Below are 17331 nucleotides of genomic sequence, written 5' to 3' on the forward strand. Positions count from 1 at the left end.
GAAGGTAGGCTCAAACTAAGATTCTACTTGTGAGCATAATGGTATAAGTCTACCTGACTGTGAGAACGATTAGTTGAACAGAGACGAAAGTCGACCCTAGGTTCAATACTCAAACTCGAACATAATCAAACTGACGTAAAAACATGTTATCTTGATCAAATGTTTCACTCTATATATTATTTAACTAAAAAAAACTCAAAAACTCGAATTGATAGATTATGCTAATTTTTTAATCTAAATCAATATTTTTACAGTGTTACTTGTTCATAAAATTGATAGATTACGGTAAATTTAATCTTTTAAAAGGGTATATTTCTTTGTTGAAAAGAAATGAAAGATAACGTAGAATAATGAAAGTGGACTAAGGGAAAAAGAGAGGAAAAGAAAAAGGTGGGGTTTAGATGCTTGAAGATGACGTTAATAAGAATTTATCCCATTCGTGAGCTGGATTAAATTCTCGTGTGATTGCGAGTTTTATCGAATCCCAGATAATGTCAAAATTTGAATAAAAAAGAATGTCGTGATACCGAATAATTTAAAAAGTTTTAAAGAACTAAGACAAGAATAATCGTAGGATATTCATAGATAATATTAGGTTGAAGTTCTTTACTCGATCCAATTTGATTCTTCAACTTGGAGAATAGATATATACTGTAGATTAGACAAGAAGAGGCGGTCAACTCAGCTCATTGTTGTAGTATCACTGCATCTTTATGAAACGATAGCAAATACGAACCAATATGAATATCGATTAGTTAAAATATGTATTTTCAACTAAAAGAACAATACCAGAAAGTAAGCTTGCAATAAGCACGTATGACGACTCAGAGCACGCGTTAAAAGCACGTGCTCTTCTCGTCTTAACTTATGGTGCAGTTAAGCAGAGCCATAGGCACTCCCCTAAGGTGGGCCTTCAAATGCTCATCACTTGCTATGGTCCCTCTCGTGATCTCAAGCTAAATGTAGCCTCAACTTGAAGGAAATGTCATAGATAGAAGTTTACCTCTTTCTACACACACTGGAAGTCTTCAGGAGTTGCATGGTGTGGAATGTCAATCAAGGTCAGTGCCTGGTTATGAACGGTGTGTCAGCGAGGACGCTAGACTCTCAAGGGAGGTGGAATGTGAGATCCTCGGTTGGATAAAGGAACAAAGTATTCCTTATAAAGGTGTGAAAACCTCTCTCTAAAAAACATGTTTTAAAACTGTGAAGCTGACGGCGATATGTAACGGACCGAAGCGGACAATATCTGCTAGCGGTAGACTTGGACTGTTACAGAGGCAAGGTGTCCTCCCCGCTTGACATGCCTCGCACTCACATTGCAGGTACTCTTGCTCAAAGAAGATAACCCCTTGGTAGTTGAAATCCTCATGAATTCAAAATAAGAGGCAAGGGTCGGAGTTCATACCAGTAAGACCTTATGCCACAACGACAATAAAAACCCACATGAGATAAAGGAGAAACTTGAAGAAGTTCAAAACACAGCAAACAACACTTGAAATGATCAAATACTTGTTTAATATGATCAAATAGTAATGGGGTCTCGGACCTTTACAGCTAACCACATAGCATCAGTGCTCAAAATTTGGGACATACCTCGAGCAAACATCTACAAGAAACTCTCCCAAGTTGAGAGAGATACGACTCATAGATCGGTGAACCCTTCTTTAGCACGACACAAGGCTTGTACGATCCACCGAGTCGACTGCTAAACGAGCAAGGACAAATCCCAAACGCCTTTGGTGATTAGCTCACCTTTGAGAATGGTAGTTGTTTACGACTCGGCTCATATGAGCTGAAGTTTGCAAGCACAAGAAAAACTTTTTTTTAGTTCAACAACATGAGGATGAATAGAAGATTTAGACCCATTTGGCCTCTTAGTTTTGGGTATATACTTTAACAAGTTGAGCTACGATGAGTTTTACAAACCCGAGAAGATGTTCATGATACGATAATCATAAGTTTCTCAAACTTCAACAAAAATTATGAGAGAAATTCAGTAGAGGCTAGCCAAATTGAGTATAAAGTTCAGTTTTCTCATTGATCTGTGTTTTGTGTGTATGTATATACATTTTCTTCACTACCTAAACAGACAAAAAATTGTGTTTCTTACAGTAAATCAGAATGATTTCTTCAAGAACTTAAAATGCATGGATGAATCAATACAATCTAACCTATCCTTGTAAAGATTCAACAATTTCAACATCTCAGTGACCTTGTCTTTCATGTCACCACCGCAACCAACCTGCAAAAGAACAATTATCTTCTGGAAAGCACCCAGTTGAGCAGCTTCCACCCTCGCCTCATCCTCACCCTTCTCTCCACTCTTACAAAGCTTCAATAATATTGACAGACAATACTCAGAGGCAACCTCTGATACTCTTAGGATCTTCTTGACTAACAATGGAATTGTTAGTGCATTTTGGTATAGCTTCTCTCTTCCTTGTTTAAAATCACAGATTCCATCCAATACTCCCAACGCTTTCTCACACAGGCTTTTCTCTGCATCTACAAGGAAATCTAGCAGCTCAGAGACCAAGCCCAGTTCCATGAATTTCAATGTCATTTTCTCGCTGATTTCTGATGGTAAAATCATGTAGAAAATGGCTGTAAGGGATGATTTTGTAGCTGAAGGGCAAAGAGGCTCCCTTATGATGCTTACTAAAGCTTCGGATACTCCTTCAATGGCAGCCAATGAATCGACGTATCTTTGATCAACCAGAAGCAGTTCTTTCAGAACAAAAACTGCGTTCTGTTTTGGAGAAAGATTTTTCCCCATTAAGAAGGAAACCAAGCATTTCAAAGAATCCGCAGATCCGAGCTTGGATAACCCTTCAATGGAGATTGGGAATACACATACCAAAACCAACAAAATCTCCTCCAACAAACCCACATGTTTCTCAATCGAAACACCAGCAAAATGTTCAAACGAAGCTGCTAAAACAATCCCAGTTCCTCCATTCACAACGCACCTCCGATTCCTCTCGCTCTCTCTCGCCCAATTCCTGATCTTACCCACCAATTCACTGCATCTCTTCGAATCGCCCCTTTGAGTCGCGACGGTGATTCTCAAACAAACGTCATTAACTTCATACGGCGTGACTGGAATCCGCGGTGTTGGAATCCGCTCGATTCCATAAGAATGATTCGCAACGCACCAATCTTGGATCATCCTCCTCAAGGTATGATTAGGGATTAGGTCAAAACTCATCAAATCCTGTTTCGTCACAGGACAAGAAAAATTCCCACCCTCAATCCACTTCTCGATGCTCTCTCTATCATAAGTAATCCCGGTGGACAAAATCACAGGATCCTTCATCAAATCAAGCGAAATCGGACATAGAAAATGCGAAGGAATCACAATTTCAGAACCCGAATCAACGCCCGGAAGATGCTCTTTCTTCAACTTGGGGAGAAACCCAAGTTTGCTTCTCCTCCATGACAAGAACATTGTAGCTTCTGCAATTGAAATCAAACCAGAACACAGAAAACAATAAATACCGTCTACTTCTTCTTCCTCTTCTTCTTCTTCTTCCCTGTTGATTCAGCTGGTGTATGAATCAATGAAGAGATGGATTATATATCAAAAGAAGGAGAGATAAAGGGAGAAAACTTGAAACGCGGGTCCAAATTCAACGCCCAGGAATTCGAAATTCGTAAAAAATTGAAGAAAAGAAGAAAAAAAGTAGCCCCTAATATGGGATTGAGCTGCTTTTCAGCTTTGACTGCTATTTTGTCGCGTTGTGTGTTAATTGATGAAAGAGACGGAGGCAGAAAGAGATAAGGGTTTTCATAAAATTAGGGCTTTTCCTTTTTTTATTAAGAAAGCCGAAAATATTGACAAAATAAATAAAAACTTTTTAAATAAATGAATAAAAAATTTAATAAATTTTAATAAACTTTCTTTTTCTTTTTCTTTTTTGTTTAAATTAAAGCTGGTATAATATAATACATAATTAATAATTAATATTGCAATTAAATATAATATATTATAAAACATAATTTTGACAATTGTTTAAATTAAAATCAAAATTTTTAAATTTTCTACGAAAATATGTAATATAATTTTATTTTCAATTAATCTCTTATTCTTATAATTTTGTTTTTTTTGGGTAAAAAATCCGAATATTGCTAACATCCAATAAAATCCTAATTTAAATTAGGCAGGTATCTCTTTCTATTATTGATTTAATAAAAATAAAAAAAAAAAACTTAATTTTGGGTGAAAATTTCAACTTATCAAAATTATTATTTTATTTATATACGAGAATATTTCATACATTATAGCAATAGCTCGTAATTTAATAACACAATTTCTTATCAATTAAATGATTTTGAGTAGTCAAACCTTAAATTTATTCTGGTTACTTAACTAATTGAGTTATACTCAAGTTTGAAAACGAGCTCTCGAATCAAAAATATTTATGGGCTAACTACCTCTTATATATATATTAGAAATTAGCTTAACACCAAAAATATGAACTAGAAAAATTTCAAAATTAAAAATAAATAAAATTACATATTTAGGGTAGCTAAAAATGAAGAGTATATAATAAATAAAACACAATTTGACTAGTCAATAATAATTATAAAAAGGAATATTGAATTTTGTAGAAATTAAAATTAGAAATTGATTAGTTGAAATGGAATTAGCTAAGCTTAGCTGGATATTTATTGTATGCGTCCCATGTATTTTGACCGTTGACCGTTGAATATTGAAATTGGCGATGTAGCCAGGTCTATATTAGGAGGCCAACCAAATTAAATTAAATTATAATTATAATTTTGTTAATATTTTTGTTTGACCGGCTTACTCGGTTTTAGGTCGACCACCGACTTATTGACAGTGTACCTTGTGGATCAGGTGCGGGCAGGTGTTGATTACGATTAAGATGCTTTGTTTGTGGACCGTTGGATTATTTAAATTTATTTAAAATATTTTTCTTTTTTGAAAAAGAATTGGACGGTGATAATCCTTTTTCTCTCTCTTCTTACCCAACTCTTATTTAATTTATTTAAATAATTTAATTAAAAAGAACCTCTTATATTTTATATTTTAGTAGAAGGTTCCATGATTTAAATAACATAAACACTACTTAAATTTCTTTTAAAAAAATTTAATACATCATAACCAATTTTAAAATATTATAAACCAAGATTAAGAAGCTAAATTGTTTCTTCCATTAAAATCGTTTAAAAATAAATAGATTAAAGTATATGATAAAAGTGGAATTTTAACCTTAATTTCATTTATTTTTTTCGAAGATAAGATTATATTATATATATTTTTTTTTAAAATAAGTATATAAAATTAAGCAATGTAAATTTGATAAAGAATTATTTCCTATTTTAAATAGGAATTTTAAATGTATGGGAGATAGAATGAGTTGTCCAATATTAATTAAATAAAGGTTCATTTGAGTTGTTGTACTTATTTATTTATATTATTTATATATATATATATATAAATTAATTATTTAAAAGAAAATTTGTTTGATAATTAGTTGTACCCGTCCCTTTTCGCTTTCCTAGCCTAACTCTATTTTTCTTTTTCTTCTTTTCTTTTTTGTTTTTTCTGGAAATATCAATTTCTCATCTCAACTTGGTATAACGTATAATAATTTGCACCATAAAATTTAAATAATATATATATATATATTTTTTGGTGAGATTCCGGAGAGAAAACATTACTATGTGAAAACATCGGCTAATCATGGACTTGAACACAATATCTGTTGCACAGAGTCAGAGTGTGAACATAGAAATATTTTAAAAGAAGTTAAAACAAAGTATAATTAATTAATATTAAAAAACAATTATATTTTGAATTCATTAATATTATAATATGAATTTTTTTTTATTTTCTATTTAGTCATTTTAAAATAATTTTTATATATTTATTTGTGTTGCTAACTTTTGGATCCCTTTTTTTATGTTTGTTCTTTATTTTTATTAATGTTTAATTAATGTAATTAGTGGTTCTGGATTGATTTAAAGTTTTGCATGTAATTTTGGACTAATTTAAATACTTTTTAATAAACGATTTGAGGTCTTTTTAGGAGTTCCACCCACGGGATTGAAAACGTTTAGATTAAGCATTCTATGGTTGACCATACAATTTACAAAATTATCCCTAATGTTGATGACACCACAATCTAGAGATATGCACGGACATACATCGTGCAACTTATTGAACAGTTTCTTTTTGTCGGTAAATCGTTTATGCTTATCCCCTTATGTTTAAATATTTGTTAGAAAAATTTAAGGAAGCTCGAAAATATTATGTTGAGCTAGTTGTGTTGAATCCTTAGAGATAACATAGCTACAAATACTCGTGTAAGTATGTCACCACAACACAAGTTAAACGTTAGAAGTCCACTTAGAGGCTCGATACATCTTCTGACTTGTCAAAATACTTGGATGATTGACATGCGAGGTAAATATGATAGTGATTGACGACAATATCATGCAAATGTGTGCAAAAGAGAACGAGTTATCTAACAAAGTAGAGGCAGACACAGAGAATTCTTTGATGCAAATACAGATACCTGTTTCTAAGAACGAGTAAGGAGCTGTTGAAGGGAACCGACCATTCCACGACGTCGTCCCTGAAGTTCGGGCAAGTTAAAAATGTATGTCTTCATGCATGCCATGTTTGTAACTTGTGGTGCTAAAACAAGTAAAAAAGACTCACCTTTTCGTTATTAAATAAATCTTCAGATATTGCTTCCATTTCCTTGCGCTTTCTTTCTTCTTTCAAGGATTCTGCAATTTCTTCCCTTCCATCACCGTTATCCCTAGAAACCCATAAAACAATGGCAGGTGATTTTCTTTTAACGTAATCAGATTCAGAGGTTGAGGTGCGGGCTTGAAATGTTTAAAGATATCATCCTAATTCAACGTGAGAAACCCAACTTTCAATAATAAACGTGAAGGAATATGTAATGGCATGCAAAGAAACGTCTCTACTATGCGCCAAACACATCCCAAATGACTCCAAGACATGAGAGAAACACTTACTTGTAAGGATACTTATCAAATGGAACAAGATTATAAAAGCTATTCCCAGAGTGAGTTTCTGTCTGCAACAAAGTTGAAAGGATGTGCGTATTAACCTCCATAAACACTGTTTTTAATGCTACTTAAATGCATATTCGAACAGTTGAATGCAAATATGATCACGACCATCATTTGGTTCATCGTTTAAGATTAGAAAACGCATACAATGGTGATCAAGATTTCATCAATATCAAACAGTAATGTGCACACCAGTTAAAACGAAATGGTGCAGATTAATACATTCAGAGGCTAATAGTAATACCTTCCTGAAGCGTTTGAAGTTCGTAATTCCACCGTCTTCTGCAGTAACTATTGATGAAGGTTTCATCACGTGTTGCACGATTAAATTTTGAGTGAAAATAATGTCTATATTGCTGTTGTCAGATTCATCGACCTTGTCGTTTCTCATTTTGACTCCACTGTAACTATTTCTGAATGTTTTATGGTCCCCAGCTGATCCAGAAGCAGCATGGTCGATGGACACCTCTGGTTTGGTTAAATGTTCAACTGGTATGCCTAAATGTTCATCTGAACCTTGGATATTAGAAGCAACTGGTTTATCGGTTTCTGCTTCGAGATCGGATTCTGCTACCACGGTTTCATCAGTGGAGCATGTAGAGGAACCTGGTTCTGCAAAGAAGCTTTATATTCAGCCAGATGAATGAAGTTAAGATGAAGAAATATAAACAGTTTTTAACAATGAGTAAATATACTACAAATGAAACTAGTAGTGAGTAAGACTACTTACCACAGGGTGATATCAAATTGTCTCTATCCAGCTTTCCACTCAAAACAGATGATATCAAAACCAACTCAGTTATTTTATAATAAGAATCAACCTTATAGGATGAACCCAACTTTTCTGCTAGTCCTCCAGGAATAATGAATACTACCCGTTCATTTTCTCCATTACCAAAGTCCTACAAGAATTATCATACAAATCAATTACCCAATAAACACCAGGTTCATAGAACTGAAATAAATAAAAGAAATAAAATAAAGGCGTCGTGTTGTTGTATTTAGTCCAATCAAAGATCATTAGGCGCCATTTGAGACATATTTTAAAACACAGCTCACATCTTAAGCCTGGATAGTAATTAATATTCGATTGGCATTGATATTAACTATATAGATGGTTTTTGTAATCAATCATTATGGCCCCATGTGATGCAAGTTATACTTCATTGCAATATCGAAACATCTATTACATGTCAACAAATTGATGAAGTGTATTAAGCATGTATTATTCATAACACTCAATCCTAGAATCCATACGCTTATTAGTAATGCAGTTCATGTTGTCCATAAGACCATATTGCAGTCAGAAATATTGTGAATTAGAATCTTTTTACATGAAATTAGTTAACCAGTAGTTTTTACCCACGCCTTCACAAAGCAATTAGGAAAGAATGGATATAGTCTGTGTGGAAAGAGATAAAACCTCGTACTTGGCTATCTGAAGAGAAGTCCTCAATAGACAAGACATTTGCACCACCAACTTGTTGCAATAGCATCTTCAACCGATCCCCATATTTGTACTTCCAAAAGATAGGAAATTGAATATCAAAATTATTGAATGTCTAAGCAATCCACCAGAAGAGTTATTTCTGAACAGAAAACTAAAGAATAGTACTAAACACCACAGGCATCCGAGAAAATTTTGTCATAAGGTAGAAATGGAATGAGATTTAAATTTTTTCCTTCTTTCCTTTATTTATTTCAAACCCCTACATGTTGGGTTAACTAAGTATATCACAGAATAAAAAAACCATAAGGCTAATTTTTTTCAATAATTCATTCATCAAAGGGTTGCCTACTCAAGCCAGCAACTCTCAAGAATGTGAAAATGAAAAAACAGAGCCTTACCATATGTGCCGACCCTAATAAAAAAGTGTATCCACTCAAACAGTTTTTACGAGTGTTGGGATCCACAACTTTGACATGCATCCCTTCCACAGTCATTGTTGGATGATAGCTGGTTCAAAGAACAAATACAAAAGGTTGAGAGTGAAATGCAGGAGTTAAAAAAAAAAAAAAAAAAAAAAAAAAAAAACTATTACTCAAGAATATGTTCCCAACCAAACTTAAAAAAGGCAGCACTTACGAATCAAAGCATGGAATCTCGTTACAGGAGGTTCTTCCTGCAAATAACTAAAGTGTAACAATCAGTAAGAATGCAGAATCTCGCTTGTCTCATGTTTTTGCTAATTGCATTGTTATGGAAATAGAAAGAATCAGATATATGATCTTTTTTGTGGACTTTTTTTTAATGCCCTTGTAAGTAACTTCTTTATTCAACAAAGTGGTAATCAAAGTCATTCTTGATCCATGATGATGGTCAACATAAAAATAAAAGCATAAAGAATCTTCAGATTTTCGTAAAGTAATTTTGCAGATGGTTGAACTGAAGTTTGTTAATAGAGCCAAAGCAAAAGAAACTAATAGGCCTGTTGAGAGTCATGAGGATGCTCCTCCAAGGATCTCCAAGAAAAAATCTACTTGTTCCTCATTTTTTCTGTGTTCCATTATTTGTATTTACCATATAGGTGTACACTTTCTAGTTGTAAATTATGTTTATCCTTGCTAGACTTTAACAATGATGTATATGAAAAATTGTCAAGGATACCTAAAACTAGAAATCGAAAGGAGAAAAATATTTGAGTAATTACGTTAGTGTAGTTAGGGCAGGTCGTTATAATCAAAGGGTTCTATTCAATTAGAATTTGGGGATGTAGTTTTCTTGGGAGAGCCATGCCTATATAAGGGTCTGGGGTTAATATTGTCATTTTCCTTTTATATCTTAATACAATTTCACTGTTATTTTCTATTCTCAAGATCAGGTTCCTCCGTAATGTTGGGGCGAACAAGATGACAGAACTTGGCATCACAGTGAAACAATTAATATATGAAGCATATTTTTACCTCAACCCAACTTGTGATAACAAAAGGTTTCTCAGCCACTATGGCGTCAACTAGAGCTTCATCAAAAGGCATCAGTTCCTCTACAAGCACATGCGTACACTCCCGAATATCATGAGATGTAGAAGCACCTACATTTAAATATACTCTTCAAATTCGACCAAAACGACAAACTAATTCACTTTCTTCAATGCAGATTTAACTTGTAGAATGAGTAGATGTTGTGCAGCATAAACAATGTAATAAATAGTGATGGTGAACTTGATTGATGGGATCACAGTATCAATAATGCAGAGCTCATTGATAAACGTGCCTCGTAAACATTTCAACTTATTAGAAGTCAGATGATTTTGTAAAATGAATCAGTCTCAAATTTTTTCTTATGTTTTAAAACACCAAGACAGATGATTTTCATATATTAAAAGAAAAGAGTGTAAGGATGTATATAGCAGCAAGTTATTTGTGTGTTAATAATGTATTGTTATTCTTTTTTATTTTTACCTTTTTCACAGTTTATCCCTAATTTAAACAAACCTTCCTTTAGTTAGTTTCCGTTCTTTAAATTTACCATGCTGTTAAGTTGAGAGTTCCACACATGAATAAGGTTAAGTACTCTCCCCTGTTTTTCCTCATATTCTGTAACATATTCAACATGTCTTTAAGGTCATATTTAGAGTTTTCAAGCGTTTGTACTAGGACATGCTAACATAAAGCAACTAAGCAGTTACATAAGAAACCTTGGAAAATTGAAACTTCTATTAATCAGATAAGAATTCCTTTCATAGGTGAAGTAAAAGAAGATCGGCAACTTCTTTATGACTGACCTATGGATGAAACCTTGTCCCTCAGCAGCTGGAATTGGAAGGACACTGAATGGTGAACATAAAACACAAGTTGCACAAAGGAGAACCTGCAAGATTTGTTTATGGGATAATAAGGTTTTCGAGCGTATTGGGTGTTAGATAATTAATCTTATAGCGTATTGGGTGTTAGATAATCTTATAGCAAAAAGGCATATGAGATCTTGTAGCTTCGGAAAATAAATTTTAGTACAAATAACAAGAAACTTTACCATCTATATTAATTGAAGCTAAAAGTAAAACCCAAAATCTAAAAAAATTAGGATATACCAAAACAAGGAACTTTGTAAAGGAGACAAAGTTATCACAAAAAATTGCTTCAGTGGTTGAGATTCAAGAATAAAGGAAAGTAGAAAGAAAAAAGAAAAAGAATATGAGAAATATAGAAAGGAATATTCATAGAATCTAAAAGGAAGTATTAAAGAATTTACAGAATTCCTTGCCGAAACAATCACTTACTGAATAAATAGCAAGCAACTGCACCTGGTTTAACTGAGAGCCATGGACTTAATAATGAGTATAATAAACCATATATAAAAAGCATACCCTGCTTCTAATAAAGAGCTAACCAGTGAGAGCAACTTGAAAGATAAATCTTGTCACTAATTTAAATGTTTCTCAGATTACCTGTACGTTGCATTGCCAGATCCAAATGAAATCACATCTCCATCATACAAGCTTGCTTCTTTTTTTGGAAGTTCGTGAATTTTTTCCTTCAACCCAGAATTCCTGCTAACAAATGTCCCATACTTGGAGCAATCGCTAATCCTCACTTTAGAGGAAACATTAGATAAATAACTCTTGTGGGAATTTAAAAAGATCATAGCATCTACAACTATTTCTGCATGGATGCGGGAAACTCCTTTATCTTTTGTTATAGTCAAATCGCAGCCTGTGGGATAAACATGATCACAGAATGAGCAAACAACTGAGAGCATGATTTGAGAGCTAAAGAAAGTGACTGTTAAATGGACGTTCTTGAATATTCAAAATATTTTTTCTCATGAAAAAGGCAGCAAAAATGCAATACAAAAAGGAACTTTGAAGACAACATGATTGAAAATAAACAACTACAAAACATTATGGAAAATGTTTATAATATTGATCTAGTCATTGTTTAGAAAACTCAAAAAAGTACTTGCATGAAGAACCTTGCCTCACATAGGCACAAATATATGTGTGCGCCCTCCTGCTTGAGCTCTGAGGCGTGGTGCCTGAGCACTTCCAACTTTTTTTTTTAAGAGCATAATGTCAAATTTTTAAATGCCTCCCTCAAAAGTCAAAATACCCTCTGTCAATTCTTCACTTGAAGTGATAGCATCAAGCTCTCTAACTTATCAAAGCGACAAGTAAGCCCTCTATCTTAATCTCTCTATCCCTCTATAGAGTCTCTCTGACCCTCCTTGTCTAGTTTCTCTAACCTTATCTCTCTCTGTCTCTCTTCATTTGACACACGCATTTCTCTCTATAACAAATTTAGCTAAAATGGAAAATCTCACTGGAAAGGAGAGAGGAATAAATAAGAAACTTCTCCTTATTCCTTTAAAATATTGCAAAATTCTATAGCTGTTACGAATATTCCCCAGACGCGAGTAAGGAAGCTTTGACATCTTTTTGGGAAATTATACTAAAAGGAGTGGGATTGAGGATATCATGGTCGAAGGGTGAAACTTTGAGCCCATTTTTTCTCATGGAAATTAGCAAGTCGGTATCTATGGGCGGAGCAACATCTTCGATATCCTAGTTTAGCTCGTTTGGTGGTGTAGTATCCTTCCCACAACTTTATTAACACTCTTCGACTTGAGTATATAGCAGCATTGAACTCTTGCCTCGTGAATACAATTTCAAAGGACACAGATTACTTAGGATCACTCGCCCAATAAGGTCACTCAAACACTCACTCAGTAAGGCCAATATGGTCAAAAGTAGCCTTGATAGGGTCTCATCAGGACATTGAGTACACTTATAGTTAACCAATTAAAATTACAGTCTAATCATATATCCGCTTCTTAATAATAATTATATGATAAAACAAAAACAGACGAAGGAAAAAATGCGCACAGGAATTGTTCTGGTAAAAGAAATATCGCTTCTACTAACATTAAAAATATTTCTAAATTTCATTATAAACCAAGAATACGCCATAAAATTTATCATTCAGAAGCAAAAGAACTGCATCAAAGATAACTACTAGCACAATCGAAGTACCTTTACGACCCACTTTATACTTCCCAGGCGCAAAAATGTAGAATTTTTCCTCACCTGCAACATGCACTTGTTTATACAAATTGTCCAACCAAACGAAAACTGACGATTCTTCAGAAAGTAAGCATTGAAAATAAATATGAAGCTTTTTATCAGTAGCCAAAAAGTTGTCTTACAACAACTAAAAGAAAACTAGTTCTACAGCAGCAAGAAGTAATCAGAAAATCACGAAGCGAACGCACCTGAAAGAGGATCGACGGGGAAGAAGCCCCAAACCATATTTTTCCGGTATAGATTCCTATGGCGCTAAACAATTGATGAGCGATTCCATGGAAGGGTCGAAGCGAGCGGGAAAAAGAAAAGGGCAATCAAATTGATCAGTAAAAAGGCTGGTCGGAGTTTTTCTTCGAAGTTGTGAACCGTGTTTTATAGCGTAGGGACCTTGGGGAGGATTATTGAATACTTAAATTAAATTATTGAACTTTTAATAAATAAAAATCTACCCTAAAATTAATTTTTAATTTTGCGTCTATTTCGAGAAAAAATAAATAATAAAAGTTAGTTAAGAGACCGTTTAGAACAAGAATCGAGCTACCGAGCAAGGAGAGAAAAAAAAAAAAGAAATCTTAGATTGAAGCCAAGTTCATAGTTACTGTTCTCGGAGGGTCGCGCCCAATACTCTTTTGTCAGTGCAATCTCGGTCTAACCCTAATTTTGTCTTCTTTAATATTAAGCCAACAAAAAATTAAGGAAACTTCGTAGGGGAACGTAATAGAAATCCTCGAAGGGTTGGATTTGAAGGCTCTCATAGAGCAAGTAGAACTTCACTGTACGAACGAGGGAAAGTTTCAACCATCGCTTTATATTATGAAAAGATCGATTATGTTGACCATGTTGCCACTGAGAGATCGTTGAAGAAACTCTTTGAAGGATAATGACCACACACTCGGGATTTCTTTTAGCCAAAAGACAAAATTAAAGCCCCTGTTCCATAAGGATACTTGAAAAAGATTAATCTCAAACTCGACTCCATGTATTTAGTCTTTTAACACAGTCAAACCGTGAACCCTAATTAAGTAGTAGGGGACTGATTTTATGGGTAAAATTGAATCATGAAAACTCGATAAAACAAAGCAAAACAAAAACCGAACCATCAAACAAGGAGAGAAGAAAAGAAACATAGGTCAAAGCTCGAGTTCACAAAATCGAGGCCGACCCTTGAGGAGCTGCACCTAATGCTAAACCCTAATACAATCTCGGTTAGGCTCCACTTGGTCCTAACCCTAATAAGGAGTCGAGAAAAACCCTAATCGTGGATATATAAATTATAAATTAGACGGGTAACTTAATTTAAAATTAATTAATTAATTTTTTAAAAAAGGAAATATTTCAAATTATTAAAAATAAAAAAGCGTTATAAATTAAAAAGCGGAATAAAAAAATCTGCATAAACATAGAGAAGAAAAGAGACGATTCAGTTGTCCATAGAAACTTCCCCTTGTTCGTCAAACCTCCAACAATGGCGTCAACAGCAGCCATGATTCGTCTCTTTCTCCTCTTTCTTCTCACGGTTTTCCTCCCAATCTTCTCCGATGCCCGCCCCTGCAAATCCCTCTTCGTTTCCTTTTCCGTTCACCGCCACCCAACCCTCGATTCCCGCGATCCCTTCTCCGAGATGGCCATTATCGTCGACATCACCGAGTTGAAATCCGCTGCATCTTCTTCTTCTTCTTCCGATTCCCTTTTCCGCCCCTTCGGTGACGAACTCCTCCGCTTGGATCTCCCTCGCGATAGGGCTTTTGTAGCCTCCGAACCCCACTCGCTTCAAGAACTCCCTTTGGGCCTCTCTTATGACTTCAGCTCCCTTCGTGATCGTACCAAGGATATCCTCAGCGTTGTTGTTGCTTTGCTCTTCGGCGTTGGCTGTGGCGCTCTCACTGCTGCCACCATGTATTTGGCCTACTCGTTGTGCTCCAGCCAATTTAGTCATCGCTCTTCTGTGTATGATGACCTCTGGGAGGAGGGTGATTTCAGTGATGATAACAAGGAGAATATTAAGAAGATGGGTTACGTCAAGATCCCCGAGGACGTTGCGCCGGTTAAATCAGTGGTGTAACCGACTATAGATATGTTCGGTAACTTGTTGATGTTTGTTACTTCGTGGTTTTTTATTTCATATACTAAAAATTATACTTATTTATTGTTTGTTTCTGGATTGTAATTGTCTTAAGTGTCAATCGTGATCCCTGAAATATTATATATGGGTAACTTTATGGTTAATTATCATCCTTTTCTTTGAAAAATCTGTTTGTAAACTACGACTGAACTTATGTTTCCTTGTTGCATTTCAATGGGACAATGTCTTGCATTTTATGTACCAATGGCTTTGATCGATCAGGGGAAGGTATATATAAAAAGCCCACAGGTTTTATGATCTCTATGTGCCAAGAATAGCTCACTGGTTAAGGCGTAGATTTTCGATCAAAAGGTTAGAAATTTGAATAATAGCTTCCTGGTTAAGGCGTAGATTTTCAATCAAAAGGTTAGAAATTTGAATTTTCCTTGTCGTTGAACCATGAAAATGTTTTAAAATCTATGTTGCCTCATTAAACTTTAATTTGGGTTTTTCATTTTGTAAGGGTTAGCCTCTCATTCATAATGTCACTGAAATTTATTGTTATGTTACCCTTACTTGAACTAAGTAGATTATGCTTATTGTTCCCTTCCCATGGTTGAGAATAGCTTACTTCTCGTGCTTTATTTGTCTTATTCCTCTCGTTTTTGATACTCTTTTTTTTAAAAAAAAATTGACACTTGTCTGCTTTATGTCGAACGAAGTCATTGTTGTGAAAGTTTATATGGAATATGAGATTTGAGTAGATTTAGTGATTGAAGGATCAAGCTTTAACCTTCTATCCAGGTTTGAATTGTTTTTGTACTTCATAGGATCATCTCAGAGAAGACTTATTCCATGATAAATTGTTGAGTTGTAGTAGTTTGAAAGAAGTAATATATCATGTTCATTGAGATGGTCTGTCATTTGCCAGACTGCCTCATTGTTAGAGCTCTGCCTGCTGCTTTTCTTCTTCTTTCTTCCATTCAAACTATTAGTTTTTACCTTTATCTTTGAAGTTATTTTATTTATTTTATTTTTTGTTTTTATAGGAAGAATCATTGGACAAGACCCTTTGATATCCATCTTTTTAAAACCATATTGTCATAAGTTTTCCTTCCCTTATGTAGAAGGAATGATATGGAAAGACATCCAGCTTAAGAAGGTTAGAAATTTTTCTGTGCAGTAGATTGCAGGGAGGTGATAATTATAACACAAGATAAGATCCAAGCTAAGAACATTAGCTGAAACATCTCTTCTTGGTGTGTGTTGTGCAAACAAGGTTCTTAAAATGATGCAGGCAACCATCCATAATAGGTGAGAAATATCTGTAGTTTGTTCCCAAAAATTTTAGAAAACAAACTCGAAAAGCTGGCCCAATTATGACATCTCTTAGCCTCCCCTATATTTGAACCATTTCTCTTCAAAAGTGGCCTAAGTAAGGAGGATAAACTCCAAAAGAACCCAAGTTGGGCAATTCTCATAGTGTTTACAGCCTGTCTTCAAGTGGAGGAAACTCTGGAACATATTTGTCTCCACTACCATTTCCCTGCCTGAGGTTGGTTTTTCATACTGAGCTAATTTCAGTTCCTGTGAAGGTTGATATGTAGTTCTTTGAAGTGCTTTTGTGTTGGTTATCGAAAGATTAAAAGGTGTCGTCAAGAGAGCGTGAAGTTCTTCGATAGCTTTCTTGATCTTGTACCTTTCATAAGAAGTTCGTTCGAGTTCATATTGTTTTGGTAATTAACCTCGATTCAAGGTGTCGATGAAATGGTTTTTCTAGGCAGGTTATTTCAACCCCTGAACTTTAGGTTCTGATCTTTTTGGCACTTTCAAAAATATTCATAGTCTTTTAACTTCTCATGGGTCTATTTGAGAATTTTCTCAAGTATAGTTCAGTTCTAATTCTTTAACATGTTCAAGTATAATGAGATAGCTTCTAGTTTTTAGCATCTCCATAACTCAAAACAAGTAGTTAGATGTGCTATTCTGCAAACTAGGATCATCTGCGACTTGAAACGTTAGTCGATAAATTACGTTTTACGAATTCGAATGGGATGCTTGTATGCCCCGTTACGGATACAATTCTCATGGTATTAAGCTTTTCCTTTCGTGTGAAATTTGTTGTTTAAATTTGGCTAAGAAAACTATTTTGGGATAAATTTGGGATAGAAA

The 17331-nt window shown here is 34.5% G+C and overlaps 3 protein-coding genes across 4 annotated transcripts; 1 reads left to right on the forward strand and 2 right to left on the reverse strand.

Annotated features, from left to right (window-relative positions):
* Positions 1–2015: 2015 nt before the first annotated feature.
* Positions 2016–3660, reverse strand: LOC111787469 (U-box domain-containing protein 21). Its single transcript, XM_023667434.2, has one exon. The coding sequence runs from the start codon at positions 3449–3451 to the stop codon at positions 2120–2122; it is 1332 nt and encodes a 443-aa protein (XP_023523202.2). The 5' UTR covers positions 3452–3660; the 3' UTR covers positions 2016–2119.
* Positions 3661–6397: 2737 nt separating this feature from the next.
* Positions 6398–13464, reverse strand: NBS1 (nijmegen breakage syndrome 1). 2 transcript variants are annotated; one of them, XM_023665709.2, is made up of 13 exons: positions 13286–13463; positions 13047–13100; positions 11466–11730; positions 10803–10888; positions 9982–10109; positions 9164–9210; positions 8926–9034; positions 8508–8597; positions 7808–7979; positions 7322–7689; positions 7021–7082; positions 6695–6797; positions 6398–6608 (listed from the first exon to the last, which is right to left on the reverse strand). In XM_023665709.2, the coding sequence occupies exons 1-13, from the start codon at positions 13320–13322 to the stop codon at positions 6555–6557; spliced, it is 1575 nt and encodes a 524-aa protein (XP_023521477.2). In that variant the 5' UTR covers positions 13323–13463; the 3' UTR covers positions 6398–6554. The 2 variants fall into 2 exon arrangements, with proteins under 2 accessions (XP_023521477.2, XP_086977664.1); XM_087121538.1 differs by lacking the exon at positions 13047–13100 and having other exon boundaries at positions 13286–13464.
* Positions 13465–14481: 1017 nt separating this feature from the next.
* Positions 14482–15420, forward strand: LOC111789416 (uncharacterized). Its single transcript, XM_023670185.2, has one exon. It carries the CDS (start codon positions 14563–14565, stop codon positions 15157–15159), a length of 597 nt encoding a protein of 198 aa, XP_023525953.2. The 5' UTR covers positions 14482–14562; the 3' UTR covers positions 15160–15420.
* The last annotated feature ends 1911 nt before the right edge of the window (positions 15421–17331 follow it).

Source organism: Cucurbita pepo, chromosome 2 (genome assembly GCF_057944985.1).
Source record: "Cucurbita pepo subsp. pepo isolate OVF chromosome 2, ASM5794498v1, whole genome shotgun sequence".
NCBI lineage: Eukaryota > Viridiplantae > Streptophyta > Magnoliopsida > Cucurbitales > Cucurbitaceae > Cucurbita > Cucurbita pepo.